A 16,964-nucleotide genomic window follows, 5' to 3' on the forward strand; every position below is an offset into this window, starting at 1 on the left:
CCTTTAATAACATACGGATAAGTAGCCACCACTCCGACCCGTGGGTGAAATAATGTAAAGCGAAGGGACATGGATCTTCGGCCGGCTCATGGCTCAGAAATAGACAGCCGCAATTTCACACGGCTGAAGTTCCCCGAGGGAATGCCAGAGAACGAGGTATAATTTACCATACATCTTCATTAGTTTGTCTTGTGTGTTATAAACTGTCCAACTTCCACTGATCTACGTATAGTTCAGCCTGGTGTGCCTAGGTAACAACCATTTCCGGAGGCGGCTTTTCACCGTCACGGGTCACTCTGACTCCTCGCAGATGACTAATCATCTTGGCCTTAGAAGATATGGTGTTGCCTTACCAGGAGGCATCAGGATTGACTTCCTTTTGGGTTGAATGGAGGAAGCCTAAATCATGTCTTTCCGAAGAAGTCATCATATATACACACACAAAGATATATACGATCTCCAACCATCCTAGTCCGCCGGTAGCAGTTTCGTTCCTCCGTCTCACTCGAGCTCCTCACATCTCGGAAAGGTCATATCAGCTTTGCCCTAACTTCCAAATAGCCATCGAAAGTCACACCTCGCATTCAACACGAAAGATTTCACACACAATGTGCGTCACTGAAATCGGTGTCATGGGCGTCAAGCCTTGCCTCGACGTCATGAACGACGACACACCAGAGGGCCGGATCTTGAGCAAGCTATATAACTATGTTGTTGCCGCACCCGGGGGCCCACTTCGAGTATATTGGGGCCTCGAGGCTGAAGATCCGTCCTACCTCTGGGCATTCTTTGACTGGGACTCGCTAGAGGCCCACCATAACTTTGCTACGACGTAAGTAAAGGCCTCTCTCCATTCGTCCCAGCTCCCTCTCTGACAACAGTACCATAGACTGGGCCAAGAAGCTGTCAAGGATCTGCCGAAAATCTTGACGCGTGGCGGGTTCACCAAGCACATTACCGCCACGCCCTCTCTGCCAGCCACCCTGCAGTCCGCTGTCACACAGGTCATCTTGACGTACTTTGCGTCGGATCGGCTGCCCACTGTAACAGACGCAGCCATTGCGCATCTCGAGGACTGGCAGGAGAACGACATCGAGATTCTCGCAGGTGTTCAGGCTCTGAGCTACGGATGGGGCGTGGAGAAGGACTTCCCCGTCAGGGGCGGTTCTCCAGACCAGAGAGCATCGATCTTCCTATCTGTGTTCGGGTTCAATGATGTTGCTGCGCAAAGAACTTTTAGGGAGTCGTTGGCACTTGAGAAATTGCTGGGGCGGATCCGGGGCACGGAGGGGTTCGTCAAGCTGGAGGTTTTCTCGGTTTATTTTCGGTCCACGAGCAGGAACAATGAGGGAGACTCCCGGAAAATGTAAGGTTTTCTCGCAAGATGGGTATCACGTGTGAGAGCGCAAATGCCAGCAAGGGCTACACAGTATGAGATTTTTCAGTTGGGCACAGCACTTTTGTTAGGTTGTATCAGGTTCATTAGTACGGTTCTGAGAGAGCGCTCTGGTTCGAAGGGGCCTATTAATCCATTAGCCCAATGGAGAGATGTTGCAAGTATCGGCCGGACAGGTTCTCATATATCTCGTAGGGCTAGGTACTACTCTAATTTCAGGTTTTTATAACGGGAACTTTAAGGTCTCTACAAATGGCATGGCATATTCCGCTGAAAAGGAGAGGAGAATACAAAGACAAAGAGAATCAGGAGGATTTGAAATGACACATTCTAGGATAACCCCCAAGCTTACATATATCAATGAAGCTCTTCGTCTCTGAAGACACCTGTGTATCTTAACAAAGCAAAAAGCAAGAGAAGAGACAAAGAGAGAAGGAAAATACTCCTCTTTGGCCTCTGTGATTTATCTCCAGAGCGGTATTCTCCGGCTGTTGCTCCTGCCGATCATTAGATGCAAATACCCAATCTCTAAACGACAAGGCCTATATATATTACCATGCCTCGATGTTGATATGCTGTGATAGTAACCTCAACGGGTCATAGTAGCAAACACAACACTCGCCACCACAGCTCACAAGCCCGTTTCACTGACCTTGTCCAGCCTCAGGTTTCCCGACCCCTTCGTCAAGAACTATCCAGCACCATGCTCGCCCTGGAGGACCTCGCCATTCTCTGCATGTCATGCAGCGTCTGCTACTGCAGCTGGTACTTCTCCAATGGCCCACTCCGTCGCTGGGCCCGCAACACGCCCCATGGCCCGCGACTCTTGCTGATCTACGGCAGCTTTCTCGTGAGCATCGCCTCGAACCAACTGTGGTCGAACTACATGGCTGACCAGCGGCTCCCGCTGGTTCTCCGAGCCTACCGTCTCCAGCAGCAGACTGCGCTGGGCAATACGTCGACTCCTTTGAACGCCACCGAGGCGCTGATCGCCCTAAGTAACGTGGAGATGCTCATCGGGAACCCGGAGCTGGCAGCGTGGCTGCTCAATCCGTGGTCCTTGCTGGTGATGAATATCCTGTCGGTCAATCTCTTGATTGCGGGATTTTTCGCTCTGGAACTGGCGCTGACGGTTATCTGGCTTCCAGGTGTTGCCGATGATGAGTAGATCAGGGACCTTGTGGATTACCTGCACAGGCAGAGCAAACGATGTAGCTTAATGTGCATGTAAGACTGCCATGAAAACTCTTTTGACTTGACACTAAGCATGGATTGCTATTTAGGTGAGCCTTTCCCTCCGTGTGTTTCTTGATGCACTTGTCTATTTTGCTGTTGATATTTTCGAGTTATCACACAGATTGGACCTTTTAATCTCAAAAGAAAATGTAAAAAGAGAACATGTTTCACATAAGCCGGCTACTAAACTATGTTATATTAATTTCAAAATTTCTTTCACAAATCAACATTAAGATCTGGGTCCATCTAAATCAACTCACCCGGAGTACCTCGTCGGGACTTTTGTGAAAGTGTGCTGGGGCGCTCATAGTATCCTTCTGCCTTAATCACAGTAATTTAGAATGAATAACTTTGCAGGAGTTACTGAATGTTTTTGTAAATCTCTTCTGAGATCCAAGTGCTTCAGCACGCAATATTGATTCTTTGTGTTTACCTTTTTAGTCTGCCGGGTATCGTCCGACGAGCTAAGAGTCGATGAGATATCTGCACCCAAAGTCTAAAGTGTAGCCCGTTTCACTGAGCGAAATAGGAGAGCATCACCATGGTGAGTAGATATAGAAACAGGACGGGCAAGCCAGCAAACCGGAAAGGCTCCTCATAGGTTTCAGACGATCGACCGGGAACGGACCTTTTCACTACTGATTGTCAATAGCAAGGCCCAGAGAGACATATTTTGAAGATAAGAGAAAAGCTCCTGAAGGCTTTCTTCACCATCACTATCTCTGCAGGCGGGTGGGTCCTTTCACCATACAGCTATACCCCCGAGCAGAGAATCAAATCAATTGAACCTTCTAAATAACCGGCTACCACCATCACAACACCCTCATCAAACCACGAACCATATATTACACAACATTTTCGAACAAAACAACAAATAAGATCAGACATAATCATCTGTCACCCACCCCCTTCCCTTCCTCGAAGAGAACATCGTTTTAATACACCATTCACAACAGCGAACCATCATCGCCATCATGTACGATCTGCCCGACGCCCTCATCCTCCCCATCGTCACCAAAATCCACCCGCTCAATTACATGCTTCTAACCAACCTTGACATTCCCAAAGCCAACCGCGCCCAGCTGCGTGGTTCCCGCACCAGCACCCTCATCGTTCCGGTAACCAGCACCGTAGGCTTGGTGCATCTATGCAGCTGCGCCATCTCCTTCCAGCAGACGAGCAGACACACCGACCTGGCGCTGGCAGCCCATCACCCTTCGCAACTAGATCGCCACGGTATCCGAATTTATCACACTGAACACTACCGAGGCGAGTTCCGCTTTACCCATTTTGATGAAGGGTGTGCGCTTGGACAAAGATATATTGGATTGGAGGATATGTGGGCACCTTTTTATCTTTCACAACGAGAGGATGAAGAGCTCATTAGCAAGGAATGATGGAGTATGACTGGGCGGGATTAACAGAATTACATGTGTAGAGGAACGGGTTGTGGATGACAGTATCGACCCCTGAAAGACATGTTTTATTTGCATTTAGCTGAGCAGACCTAGTGACGTTGGTTGAGGAATTGCTGAGGCCAGGAGGGTAGGTGCACTGGCTTAAGAATGTTAAGTCTCTCGCCGGTGACCTCTATTTCCATGTCTTCTCAGCAGAAAATAAGCCGCATCCGAGGCATCTTGGTTCTGCGAGAGCAGAAGAGCCAAAGCAAAAAAGAATGACCAGACTGGGGCTCGATCCCAGGACCTTATCGGTGTTAACGATACGTGATAACCAACTACACCATCCGGCCAATTGATATTATACGGTCTGCGTTTGTGCATTGTATCCCTGCAAAAACTATAATCACATGCTTGCTCTCATTTACTCGCATCTGTCCTCGACACCTCGCATATGCCGCCTCTATGCAGAATGCAGAATGCAGATATTCACAAGGTGACAAGCCACTGACAAGCCACCCGAAAGACCCACTTGCCCGAGCGAGTGTCCACCCTCTCAATTCGACAGCGATCACAACAGTAAATCCAGACAGCAACAGCACGCGAACGCTGAAAGTAACCCTGCGCAGCATTCCTCCTCTCCGCTTATGTTTTTCTGTGTGGCTGGAGCAGGCTGTTGCGGCGGCAGCGGAGCCGAGTACTGCATGGACTGTGGCGGTGCAGCTCCAGCCGGATAGCCCGAGACAGGGGGATAACCCGAGGCCGGGGGGTAATAAGTGTTGTTGGGCGGACCGGGCGGTGGCGGTGCCGAAGGCGGTGCGCTGTATTCAGGGTGGCTCGGAGGCGGCCCGGGCTGTATTAGGAGGTTATGGTCAATTCAAGCACTTGTAGGGCTGTAGTACGGCGCGAACGGAAGCTTACTGGTGGTTGATAACGAGTCTCGGTTGACATGGTGTGTGGGATTGGACGACTTGACGCTGGTTAAGGTATGACAAGACTTTGTCGCTACGTTGCAGAGGCAGAAATGGTAGGCATATATACCTGAATGGCGCTGCCGATATTTAAGATGAGGTATGCCGGAAGGCTATAGAACCTTAGTGACTAACGAAGTAAAGTCTGGATATCTCTCTGCATGCGCCAGGCGTCATTCTCAGTTTCCTGAACTTCCGGAATCCTGCGGAAGTTCCCTCCGATAGGAACATCGGTGCCTGTTGACTCCATAATAATGACCAATTCGCTCCCCAAGGGGAACAATAAGAGGATCGGCCGCCACTAACAGCATAAGCTTTGCGGAAGCACCGTGCCGATATTCTTGGCTCGGGTTAGGCAGCCATTAAATATGATGTCATGTAGGGAGTAACCCTTTTCCGCCCAGTATATATTGTCGGCCTGTACCCCACCATCGTCTCGGTCTCATCTCATCTCACCAAAGAACTCCACAATCAGAAAAAAATGCCACCACCACCAATGCCTCGTGTGCCTGAGGGCTGGCGCCCTCAGTTCGATGACAGATACCAGGAATGGTGCGATCACCTTGCCGCAAACAAAATTCGCGCTTCCAGATACTCGCAGAGTACTAATGACCCAATCCCACAGGTACTTTGTCAATCTGCACACGGGACAGTCACAATGGGAACGTCCCGACCGACCAGCCCAGCCAAACGGGCCAGCACCACCCCCCAACGGCCCACCCCCCAGCTACGATGCCAGCACAGGTCGCAGGACCCCGAACAATGACAGAGGCTCCCCGTGGCCACCGAACCGCGACAGCCGAAGCCCCTATCCACCGCAGCCGGGCTACGGCTACAACAACAACAACAATCCGTACCCGCCCCAAAACTACAACACCCCGCCTCCACAACCAAACCCCTACAACCAGTATCCCAACCAGTACCCCCACCAATACAACAATCCTTACCCAAACCAATATCAGAACCCCTATCCGAACCAATACCCCGCGCAATACGCTCAGCCGCCCATGCAGCAGCAACCGCAGCCTCAGCCGGAGCAGAAGAAGAAAAAGCGGGGGCTGGGGATGGGCGGCGCCGCGGCCCTGGGAATCGGGGGTGGCTTGCTGGGAGGATTGCTTCTGGGCGAGGGAATCGAGCATCTGGAGCACGACTTTGATGGCCCGCCGCCTGGGGATTTTGGCCCGGGGCCGGACTTCGGTCCGGGGCCAGATGATGGGTTCTGGTGAGGGGAATGCATTGATGGGTTGCTGTATAGCGAATCCTTTTCCCGGATAGGATAATGATTGTGGATAGGGGATCACATTACACAGACAGGTTTGGGGTTCGTCACGGGATTTATGAACTATGTTTATGAAATGTTAATGATATTTTTGATGAAGATGGAGACCATCAAATGTGAAGAACCTATAGTGATCACTACCGTGAAGCATTCTTCTAAGCGATGCCCACTATTCTTGTAGACGTTTTCTTCCCGCATAAAATTATGTCTATTCCTGTTATCTTTCAATCTTACCGAATCTTCCAAGATAGTAACGAGTGTAAGATATTCATAAAGACATGATTACTACCTAGTATCATAGAACCCTTCGAGCGAGGCGCTTTTCTCCACATGATACCAGTCCTCATCGTCCTCCTGTATGCATAGACTGTCCTTGATAATTCTCTTTTTTTGTATTTGTTTTTGATCTTCTTCTACCATTTGTATTTTCAGAGCAGCCTTCATTTTAGCGCTGGCTCTACGATTACACACTTGGCGGGTCCTTTGAACGGTGGTTACCTTAGAACTTTTTGCGGAAGACAATTCCGGGGGGCATGAGAGTAGGATGTCATAAACTCCGCAAAGTCTGAGTCATTGATCACCTGTAGTAATTTAAATTAATACCACTCCCCATCAAGCCAACGGCATTCCTCCAACTCGACTAGCATGCCCTTCGCGACGCCATGGACAATCCAAGCTTTCCGACTATAGGACTCTTCGAACCGATCTCCAAACCAGTCCCAAGCGATCTGATACAGAATTCACATTCAATGGCTCACAGGAACTTCCGTATCCCCGAGATCCTCGAAATGATCCTGCTGGGCCTGGACATGAAGACCCTGCTCCTTTCGACGCGAGTCTGTCGCGCGTGGAACGCCCTCATCCGATCCTCCCCCAGCATCCAGAAGGCACTATTCTTCCGTCCAGCCGATCCTGTCCCCAGCCAGGCCAGAGCCAAGAATCCCCTCGTAGAGGAAAAGGTCTGGCACGACTTTCTGCACCCGCGCCTCTTCTCGCGTCTCGCAGGTGCCGCTTACTTCTCCGCCTTCCCGCTGATCGAATCGGAAGAGATCGACAAGGCCTATCTCCGCCCCGAGGCAAGCTGGCGCCGGATGCTGCTAGAGCAGCCCCCGACCTCCTTCGTGTATGATCGGAATCTCGTCAAATTATACTTGCCCCGCGACCGCATTTCGGATCCTGGAGGCATTGCTTGCATCCCGGCCGGGGACTTTGTTCGACTGCAGCATGTGGCGGCCTATATTCATTCCGGGTTCCTGTTCCCCGGCGTATATCCGTCGATGTTCTGGGCAGATGGTCCAGCCGTGCCGTCGGTTCGTCGCACGGTGGAAGCCGGCTTTTTTTTCCGGCACTACCAGGAGCATGACTTCGTTGTCATCACGCAAAGCCTGTTCTGGGCTCGTCACCCGTCTGTAGTTCTTCCGCCTTTGGACCGGGTGGCGTTACGCTCGCCGGGTGTTTGGAAGCGGGTGATGAGCCCTGCTCAGCAGCACTGACCCGTAGGGATGCAGGTGTAGAGATGCCCGATGGCTGACTCTTTAGATTCTTTCGTAGAATCCTTGCTCGGAAAAGAAGTTTGACTTGTTAAGTTTTTGCTTCGCAGGAGAGAGTACTTTCTTTTAGCTTGGATGACATTCTCGGTAGAGGCCAATGCATTCAGTTTGTTATCTTTCTATTCTGCGCGGATACATGTTGGACTCCTGATTTTGTAGTTATACCTCCTTTGTCTTTACCATGACACAATGATCCCCACGCCCCGAATAATATCTCTCGGTAAAAATATGCTGGACGCTATTGCGAAGCAGGCAGCATAGGCTAAGCACATAGAGTACCCGGGCTCTCTGGTATGTCCACTCGATTTCTTCATAGAGGTTTGTCAGCTATCACTTAAGCTTTATAAACCGGTCGATTGCTTCTACCTGGGCGTCGCTAAAATATGACGTCTGGGCCTCGTCAATGAAGTCACTGGGACGCAAGACTTGTGAAACTCTTCACGGGTTAAGTAGGAATCACCCAGTTTGTGCAGACTCTTCTTGACTGTAGTTGCAGTCAATCGGCCTGTCCGGGTCTCGGGTGGGGAGGCTTTCCTGCTTCCAATGTGGAAAACTCTAATACCTTTATACCCTCTTGTTCATTAGTTGGTAAGTTGAACAGAGCCTCGTGGCAAACGGAGATACTCGCCTTAACTCATCCACTTTCGCGCTGCTTGTCGGTACGGCTTTTTGCTCATGTAGTCTTTCCGCAGCTAATTGCGCATGGCTGGCTTTGCATCTTTCATGTGTCCCTCGATCCCGTTGACATATCGTGGGTTGTGTGCATTGAACTACGTCTTGGACAATGGGATCTCCAGGCTTTGGTGCGATTAACGACTATCAATCATTAACATCCCACCCGCCCGTCTATTGCAATCGTCTGCATAGCGTGCGTGGGTGTACGATGCTTTTGCTGTAGTTATGTCAATCGTCTGTCTCCTCTGCAGTGATTGGACTCGAACGAGCTTACCGTAGTACCTGATCCAGCCAGCAGTACTTGACGCGACATGTCTCGCACTCTGGACTACTTATCGACCACATACATGTAGTGAACGTCATTTTTGGGTCCTCTGTAGTGCACCAACGCACTAGCAATTTCTCAACTGGCGATAGAACAGTCGGGTTAATTCCGGTAATGCTTTCAGACAAGAAAGTTTTCAAGCAAAGAGGCAATCGCAACCCCGGAACCCAGTACTCAATGCGCAGTGCAGCAGGCGCTTGTTAGGAACGAACCGGCTGTACTTCCGCGTGAGGGAGGAGTAGACACCTGATCCACGTGCACGGAAACAATTGTTGCATTTCTACCCAGTTCTCCGCTGATACAGTCGCGGAACGCCCTTTTGCTAATGGATCGCGACAGTATCTATCCACACGCCTGGTCGGACGGTGGTTACCGGTCAGCACTAGACACGAGGATACCCTCACAGAGCTGGGTTGAACAGCCAGTTGCATATAATCCGACTAGCCAATGTACAGTACAGACTATACAATAGGCTTGCGGATTCACGGCCGCTCGCGACTAGACAGGGGCTATTTGTCGGTGTAGGGGGCCGAATACGACGGGTGCTGACTCGCTGCAGCCGGTGAAAAACGCCGTAGAGGACAGCTCGACGTAGAGCAAGGTTCCCTACTCTCCTTTGCTGACTCTAACTGATCATGAGTGTGCCCACGGCATGCGGGAAGGTTTGTGGAATCGCAGGGACTGTTATAATACTTCGTATGAGTAGATGATACTACACAGCTCTTGATCGAACAAGGATAGCATCGCGCGGAGTTTTTCTTGTTGGTCGGGGGGCAACAGGCGTTCGCCACCGGGCTCTGTGGGCGCCAGTCCGGTCTCGTGTTGTTATGTGGAAGTTTAAGGCTGTCTGTGTGGTCTGCCAAGCATATCTCAGTTGCACAGATACACAAATATAAAAGAAAAAGACTCTGGTCCAAAGTTGGAAAGACAACTGACCTTCTTCGCAGGGATCGGTTGTTGGGAAGGATGGATGATGAGAAGACAGAAGGCTGGTGGAGGTTGGAAGATGGGAGAAGAAACAAAGAAGATGAAATGTTGGAAGAGATGTATGTTATTTCTCAATGGAGTAGGATGAATCACAATGCCATAGTCAGTGAATCCCAGGCTCGGAGAATTTGATACAAGCTGGGAAGAAAGTAGACAATGGCTCAATAGGATCAGTAAATCAAGACAGTAAATTCAATTGATAGCTCTTCTTTGACAAATGATAAGATAAGTGAATAAGCTCTTAGATTAATAATGTCTATTCAATTTATCTATGTGGAACAAGGAACAAACCTCTTACTTTCCTCCTACTCTCATGCTCTTACTTTTCCCACCTCTCTTCCCAACATACATCCTTCTTTCCTCTCTCCAACTCCTCCAACCCATGATATAAGCTTCACACTCTGGTATCTAGCCAGACTGCTATTCATGATGCGTTAGAACCAACATCTTATTCTAAAGGCTGAGATCATACCCCACTGTCCATGGTGCCTATGCATTAGTATCTCACTAAATGATGTGCTCGCAGCTATCCTCGATGACATCGACTAGGCGCCGCTCATCAGACTTCGATTACGAAGGCCTTTTTGCAACCTCAAGCCACATACCAGCAGTTGGCGTCCTGAGGAGAACCCTGTCAGATTAAGGCACAACAGCCACCTATGACTGGACATTCATCCACATCATCCTGAGGCATACATCCTTCCAAACACACACCCGTCCTGTCGCTTCAAAGGGTGTATTCGAATGTCAAACGTGCATGTTGAAGCAGGAATCAATAATCCCCCCTGCCTCTGGGGTGAAAGACCTTATTGCGCCGCTCCGCTACCTTACTAGTTCAACAGGCAAGTTGCACCTGTCTATGAAAGTCGTGCAGGCTCACATGCACATTCCTCACCAACTACGAAGAATCAATCTTCTTGAAGCAGGGGATGCCTACCTTCCTCCACTAGAGCATAGCTCTCTGCTATACATCTCGGAGGTCATTCGAGGTCCGATCCATACGACCCTCAGAATATGACACTATGGCAATGCTTCTTGCATTCAGCCGGATAAATGATATGAGATGCCGAGAGCCCTGGCGTTCGTTTGAAATGTTGCTACATCATTCCAGACCTCTCCAGACCCACGCAGACAGAGCTCCTCAGTTCCACCTAGGCCTCTCCAGACCCGCCAAGATCATCCCGCCATCGACCACCTGCCCCCTTCAGCCTCGAACATTACCATAGCGCACGAGTTCAAGATCCACAATAAACCCTTATTTCTAAGTCAGAACGGGCAGTGAGCGTGAGCGGCACATCAAGCTATAAGCGGTGGCTATTCCGCATCAAACCATGTCGGCCAGACCCGCCGACGCGTGGCCCCGATAAACCTCAACATTACAGCTACAATAAATACCACAAAAAACCAGCTGTCAGAAGAAAGAAGCTATTACAGACCCGGGGATTCACCTTCAAAGACAAGAACGCATGCCTCGGTTGCCAACAAGGGCCGGGGTCGGTTGGAAGAACTGTGTTGCAGAAGACGCAGAGAATCTTGAGGACCGCATAACTACCCAGCTGGCTTATGCAGATTGCATTACGAAATCCGGGAAGGATTAATTACACATTCCGCGTCCTGTCTGGATGGCCGAAGAGATAAAGACGAAGCGCGAGCGTAAAGCGCAGAATTGGAAGCGGGAGAGGTAACCGGAACTTTTTGAAAGAAAACTACAGGTTTTCACCCAAATATCGGGTTGAAACCACAGATATACATTGGAGGCGAAAAGGAGTATAGTATGCATTCAAATTTACTTTCTTTTATTCATCTCTAATAGCACACAGGGAATCCTTCAATTGTCCATCATATCGAATAGATTAATCTAACTAAAGGGACCAAACAACCGGCTTCATATACCTTGAGACCAGCAACCAAGCCCTGAAAAATGGCACAGCCTATCCTAATCACTCAGCCAAGACAAACATGTCCCCATGCCAGCCATATGCCCTAGTCAGCCGACGACCAATCCGTCGAGCGGCGGTATAGGACAACTTTCCGTGAGGGTGTGGTTCATGGAACTGGATACTTCGGTCGAAGTTCATGTCGGTGGGCTGGAACTGCCAGACAGAGCCGTAGAGTTTGATGCTCGCGAAACCGATCGAACTGGTGGCATGAAGAAAGTCAGTCCAACGCATCTCACCCGGCGTCGCCGTAACCTCTGGGTCATGAAACAAACCCCGAAAGACCTTGAGGGAGCGCGCATCCACGGCGAACTTCGGCTGGATCTCTGCACCGATGGGTTCCGGGGGCGCTTCAGCGTCGTGGTCCTCCTGTGTGGAGACGGGCCGTGCTGTTCCGCGAGTCTTGACCTTGATCTTTGGTGGCTGAGCTGTGCTATTGTCGTCGGCACTGCTTGTCGATAGGCCCTTGGAGGGGGTCGGTGCTACAGTCTCAAACGAGGGGTACAGATCGATACCCTCGTTCTTTGGCCGCGGCGCGAGTTGCGGCTGAGGTCGAAGTGAGGGCTCCTCCCATTCTGGTGTCCGGTGCAGACTTCGCGACTGGGCGGGAAAGACCTTTTGCGATACAGTGCCTTGCACCCTGTCCCCTATAACCCTGTCAATCACCTCCCAGAAAGCATCCAGCCTGGCCTCCGCCTGCCGCAGTGTCTTCACGTGCTCCTTGGTTCGGCGCTTGTCGATCGGATAGGCGAATTTTCCTCCAGACGGGTCTCCGAGAGCGACGGCACGACTGGCGACTATCGTCACAGGAAGCGCTTCATCAATCCCGGCAACGATCCGATACCATGGGCTTGTTACCTTGTCGTAGTCTGCCTCGAACTTCCGCTTTTGTGCCATGCCATCCTGAACTCAGGTTCGGGCCCATGGCTGATACAGTCCCAATTGCTTGAGGCACTGCGCAAGGATCGAGAGGTCGCCGATGACGCCTGCCAGAAAGGGGGTGATCATACCTCGTGCCCCTGGCTCGTTGTCGAGCAGGCGTTCGAGCTCATCCATGAGCAACGGCACCCCGGCCAGTACCAACACCATCCCGTTATCGAACGCCTTGCCAAGCACCCAGAGCAACTTCTTCTCCACTGCTGTGGGTTTGACCCCAGGTCTTTCTTCAACTTTAAATTGTGAAGACAGCGAATCAGATGTTGGTGCGCGCATGAAGAATCGACGGAAGGGCGGGGAGGGACGGAAGGTCATTCGGAGCAGTTTCAGGGGATCGTGGACTGCCTTGCCCAGATCGTGGCGAAACCGCAGCAAAGCGGTCAAGAACTCCTCAGGCAGACTCTGAGATGGTGAAATCTGGCTTGCATATTGGTGCTGCAGGGATACCAGGGCCCGAGCTTGCTGGCTCAGCTCGTTAAAGGTCTCGACTTTCAAGAAGGCGTCGCAAACCACGCACGCCAAAACCCGCGCCCAGATTATGTTCTTCCGGTTGCCCCTTAGATCGGGATGGTCGCGGCCCTGCAGATCCTTCAGCATTTCGGGGGTATGTTCAGCCATATCGAGCACGACGCTGGCGAAATAGTCGGGGTCTTCGCGCAGGGCCCATTGGTGGTCTTCCGCCGCGGAGGTGCGGGCTGCAAGGAGCGACGCGATGCGACTAAGGTCGAGTTGTGCAGGCACACGATACGGAGCTTCTGCGGCCATCAATCTCAGAGATTCAAAGCCGCTTAGCTCAGTCTCCGATTGGGTTTGTGGCGGGGGAAGGATGGGGAACGAGTCGAAGTTGTCCACGGGAATATCTGAAAGTAGTTGATGGCAGCACTGCACGAGAAAGGTCAACAATCTCGCTTGAGCTTCTAAAACCAAAAGGCCTTCCCCCGGCATGAATTGCTTGAGTGACCAGGACGTGAACTCTTTATCATTATCATCATGACAGGTGACAAGCTCGCCATACTGGCGATTGTTATCAACGAACCCGTTCAGAGCCATCTGATGATTACGCAGGGTGTCCAGATCAAGCGCCCGGCTCACCAGCCCAAACTGCATCGCGTCAATGTCTGCCGCCGCAAAGCTTGACGGTGGATTACGGCCTCGGGAGTTGAGAAGCAACAACAGGACTTTGGGGCTCACCAGGTCCTCCTGATTAATATATGGCCACATAAAGCAGTCACGGCACCGCGGGGCCCTCGCTCGTTTAGGGTTATACGCCCCTTTACGCCAGGTATCAAGGTCGGGACGATGAACGGCAGGCATATCTGGCCAAGCCTCGAGCAGGACTTTGAGTCTCTGCTGGCGTGTTCGCTTTAACCATCTCTTCGAGATAGTGGCCTCGTGGCGCTCCAGTATCCTGTGCAGGGTGTCATAAGAGGTATAGATCGTCTCGGATCTCGCTTCGGCTTCTTGTCGTATCTCGCTTTCGGATCTAGCCGTCGATTTCGGTCCTTTGTTAGAGCAAGCCACAGTCAAGGTCGCCATTAGCGCTGTGGCATCACCCCAGTCAAGGTTGGAATGGGCGCCATCGGCAGCCAGGTCGGGCTGAAGTAGATGCTCTAGTTGATCGTTCGCGAAGGAATCCATTTTCGAAGGCAGATATTAACTTTCTTCCTGGATATTAACAAACTGGGTTTGGTGGGATCCGAGTTCTGATTGACCTTCCTATGGATCTTTATATAGCAAACGAGAACGTGCGACCGCCTGCCCAGTTGCCTGGTACTGCCGCATTCCCGAATGATGATATTCACATATATTGGGAATCAGCATGAACATTTCACCACATAAGCGGAAGTTCACACACAAATTACGAAGTGAATGAACCATACTTCTATGTTACTTTCTCTGGACAATCATGTTGCTAAAACATTTCGTTCTACATTCTTTGTGACTTACTCTTTCAACACCCCTGTTCCGATTCTGCCCGTTTTCTGCTCTATCCCGACGATGAAGCCGTCTTATAGCATGGTGATACGGGCTCTCTCAGCGGCTGTTCCACATACCAAACATCAAGTTGTGGAGTACAAAGAAGACTAGCTAGCTCGGTACATGGACGATCACTGTGACCGCTACGGCTTTGTTACTATTTCCAGAGGACCTGGTTTGTGAAGCGTATCGGTGACAAACACTTCGCCATGTCGCCTCCGATCACCGGTAAGGTTCACTCCTCTGCTACCGAAGTCTCCCTCAGAGACAGCGTTCTGGCAAGCTCTGAGGGCGGTTGATGCTACTGGAAGCCTGTACAACTAAATTCCCGGTCATGATCTGCGGAGCTCCTGAACTATCCCGATTCACAGCCTTATTAATAGGTTTCTTTTGAACAGACGCTCCGGGTAACTTGGTATTCAAATTATTGGAATGGAAGTCAATGGATTCCACGTCTGTTGGCACACTTCAAACGGATCCAGAAGAACATATTGTCCTATCTTTGAAGGCACGATAGGCTAAATTTGACAGCCCATGATCAGAACAACCCAGCTGATACCCATCGAAGTTCAGATCTGGCTCGACAATTATATTAAGTGTGATAATTGTCACCGACATTCGGTGCGGGATTTATAGGAGCAGTACCGTTTTACGCTGGTCACTCAACACAATGGAGAGGATGTCCGAAAGTCCAACAAATGGTACATTTATCCAGCTGAGCATTACTGGAATAGCATGGGTTGCCAATCCCGATGATCACCCCGTCTTTATATTCAGAAACGTCGCGGCTGATCATGATGATGGCATGATCTCTACCGGCACTATACATCCCAACCACCATAACCCTCAAATCATGGTCTTGATACTGTATCGCGCGGGATGACGCAGCCATCGAATGGCTACCAGAGTACAAGACCTAGACAGGGCGAAGCGAAATCAGCTGGCTTTCGATGTGATCCGCAGTCCGGAAGTGGGGGCTGCACATAATCTGTGGGCGATTGTCTGGCCCTACAAAGGCGGGCCGGGGCAGAATCGGGGTAAAGCGCCATCGCGAAGTAGCAGATGCACCCTGCTCAAACCGGGGCCGGGGGAACTGAGTATATGCGGAAGATTAACCAGTATATCAACTCCTTCGGACCGAAGATAATCGGTACGGCCAAGAACGGATCAACCAGGTGGGATGAACATTACATTTCAAAAGAGGGGTTGGACCGTAAATCCCGATGATGAAAATGAGAACTTAGATCGCCTCACCGTTGATAAGAGCATCCAGCCCCTGGCAGATCGTCCAGTGAAGTCAGGATTGCTTGATCCTAGTCCACCATTCTTTCTTACCATGAAAGAAGGCATGGAAAATGCCAACGCGACGTACGCGAAATTGTCAGCAAGCCATCTGTATGCTCAAGGGCTGCTAAGACGACAAAGGGTTCCTAACGACACGATTGACGGTGAGTAAATTCCTCGGCATTGGAATTTCTTGTTGACTCTAAGGTCAAAAGATCAGGAGATTGGCGACGAACCACCAGACAAACCTAGTAGTCAGCCGCTGCCCCCGCAAGAAGTGATACGGCAGGATGAGAGCTATCCTTTCGCGAGAGTAGTTCCAGACTTTTTTCGCACAGCACTGTGCCGTCAACAACGAATTTCGAACCCTCATCAACTCAAATAACTCGAACAGAGTGAATAACGCTTCTGTTAAAGAAGTAAAGCAGAAGATAGCAACATTGTACGCAGGATATCAGATGCAGCTGCCACCAGCCCTAGCTGAGAGGTTCGGAGATTAAGAATACTTTTTATTTTCTGAAGGTACTGAGAACAACTCTTTCATGTCAGGTCATTTCAAAGGCAAAGCTTTACGCGGGGTTAGCTATTTGTCGGCTATGTTCTACATTAGCCAAGCATATCTTTTTAACGATGATAGCTGCCACGGACTGAAAGAGTCACAATGACAGCTCATAATGATATGCCAGATGTGCCTTGCGGCCTGTTGCATTGAAAACAAAGGCGCGCATGTATCGACATAATAATCGGTGCGTTTCTTTCTTCGTGGTCGGTATAGTTCTTTGTCCAATGCATTCAGGCTTAAATTTATTTAATATAGGGATATGCAAGAAATGTTATCCTGAATCATGCTATTGGCTTTGATGCTGGAGATTCCAGGGCGCATCAGAGTGACAGGTCGTGCTCACGGGGGATTCTTGGTTACCCGCCCTAACTGGCGACGACCTCATGCATCCATCACAGGTCTTCTCTGAGGACATAATGACATCGCGAGGAGAAGAAGATTAACAACGTCTT

General features: G+C 50.4%; 6 protein-coding genes and 1 non-coding gene across 7 annotated transcripts; 4 read left to right on the top strand and 3 right to left on the bottom strand.

The window, feature by feature from the left end:
- Positions 1-393: 393 nt before the first annotated feature.
- Positions 394-1,615, top strand: BO72DRAFT_524717 (uncharacterized protein). The gene is made up of 2 exons (XM_040949900.1): positions 394-832; positions 890-1,615. The coding sequence occupies exons 1-2, from the start codon at positions 609-611 to the stop codon at positions 1,368-1,370; spliced, it is 705 nt and encodes a 234-aa protein (XP_040805307.1). The 5' UTR covers positions 394-608; the 3' UTR covers positions 1,371-1,615.
- A 484-nt stretch (positions 1,616-2,099) lies between these two features.
- BO72DRAFT_455739 (uncharacterized protein) lies at positions 2,100-2,564 on the top strand (the record flags this gene model as incomplete). Its single annotated transcript, XM_040946245.1, has 1 exon — positions 2,100-2,564. One exon carries the CDS (start codon positions 2,100-2,102, stop codon positions 2,562-2,564), a length of 465 nt encoding a protein of 154 aa, XP_040805308.1.
- A 1,699-nt stretch (positions 2,565-4,263) lies between these two features.
- BO72DRAFT_444792 (uncharacterized protein) lies at positions 4,264-5,183 on the bottom strand. Its single transcript, XM_040943901.1, has 2 exons — positions 4,951-5,183; positions 4,264-4,882 (listed from the first exon to the last, which is right to left on the bottom strand). The coding sequence occupies exons 1-2, from the start codon at positions 4,978-4,980 to the stop codon at positions 4,601-4,603; spliced, it is 312 nt and encodes a 103-aa protein (XP_040805309.1). The 5' UTR covers positions 4,981-5,183; the 3' UTR covers positions 4,264-4,600.
- BO72DRAFT_t49 lies at positions 4,309-4,382 on the bottom strand. The gene has a single exon. It is a non-coding gene; the product is annotated as a tRNA-Val (tRNA).
- Positions 5,184-5,445: 262 nt separating the features above from the next.
- Positions 5,446-6,416, top strand: BO72DRAFT_474878 (WW domain-containing protein). The gene is made up of 2 exons (XM_040947298.1): positions 5,446-5,552; positions 5,626-6,416. The coding sequence occupies exons 1-2, from the start codon at positions 5,482-5,484 to the stop codon at positions 6,224-6,226; spliced, it is 672 nt and encodes a 223-aa protein (XP_040805310.1). The 5' UTR covers positions 5,446-5,481; the 3' UTR covers positions 6,227-6,416.
- Positions 6,417-7,049: 633 nt separating this feature from the next.
- On the top strand, positions 7,050-7,391 carry BO72DRAFT_340387 (uncharacterized protein; the record flags this gene model as incomplete). Its single annotated transcript, XM_040940602.1, has 1 exon — positions 7,050-7,391. A coding segment is annotated over one exon (342 nt), but the record flags the coding sequence as incomplete, so codon positions are not given.
- Positions 7,392-11,756: 4,365 nt separating this feature from the next.
- Positions 11,757-14,327, bottom strand: BO72DRAFT_518830 (uncharacterized protein; the record flags this gene model as incomplete). Its single annotated transcript, XM_040949672.1, has 2 exons — positions 11,757-12,603; positions 12,709-14,327. The coding sequence occupies 2 exons, from the start codon at positions 14,325-14,327 to the stop codon at positions 11,757-11,759; spliced, it is 2,466 nt and encodes an 821-aa protein (XP_040805312.1).
- Between the last annotated feature and the right edge of the window lie 2,637 nt (positions 14,328-16,964).

Source organism: Aspergillus fijiensis (genome assembly GCF_003184825.1).
Source record: "Aspergillus fijiensis CBS 313.89 unplaced genomic scaffold BO72scaffold_6, whole genome shotgun sequence".
NCBI lineage: Eukaryota > Fungi > Ascomycota > Eurotiomycetes > Eurotiales > Aspergillaceae > Aspergillus > Aspergillus fijiensis.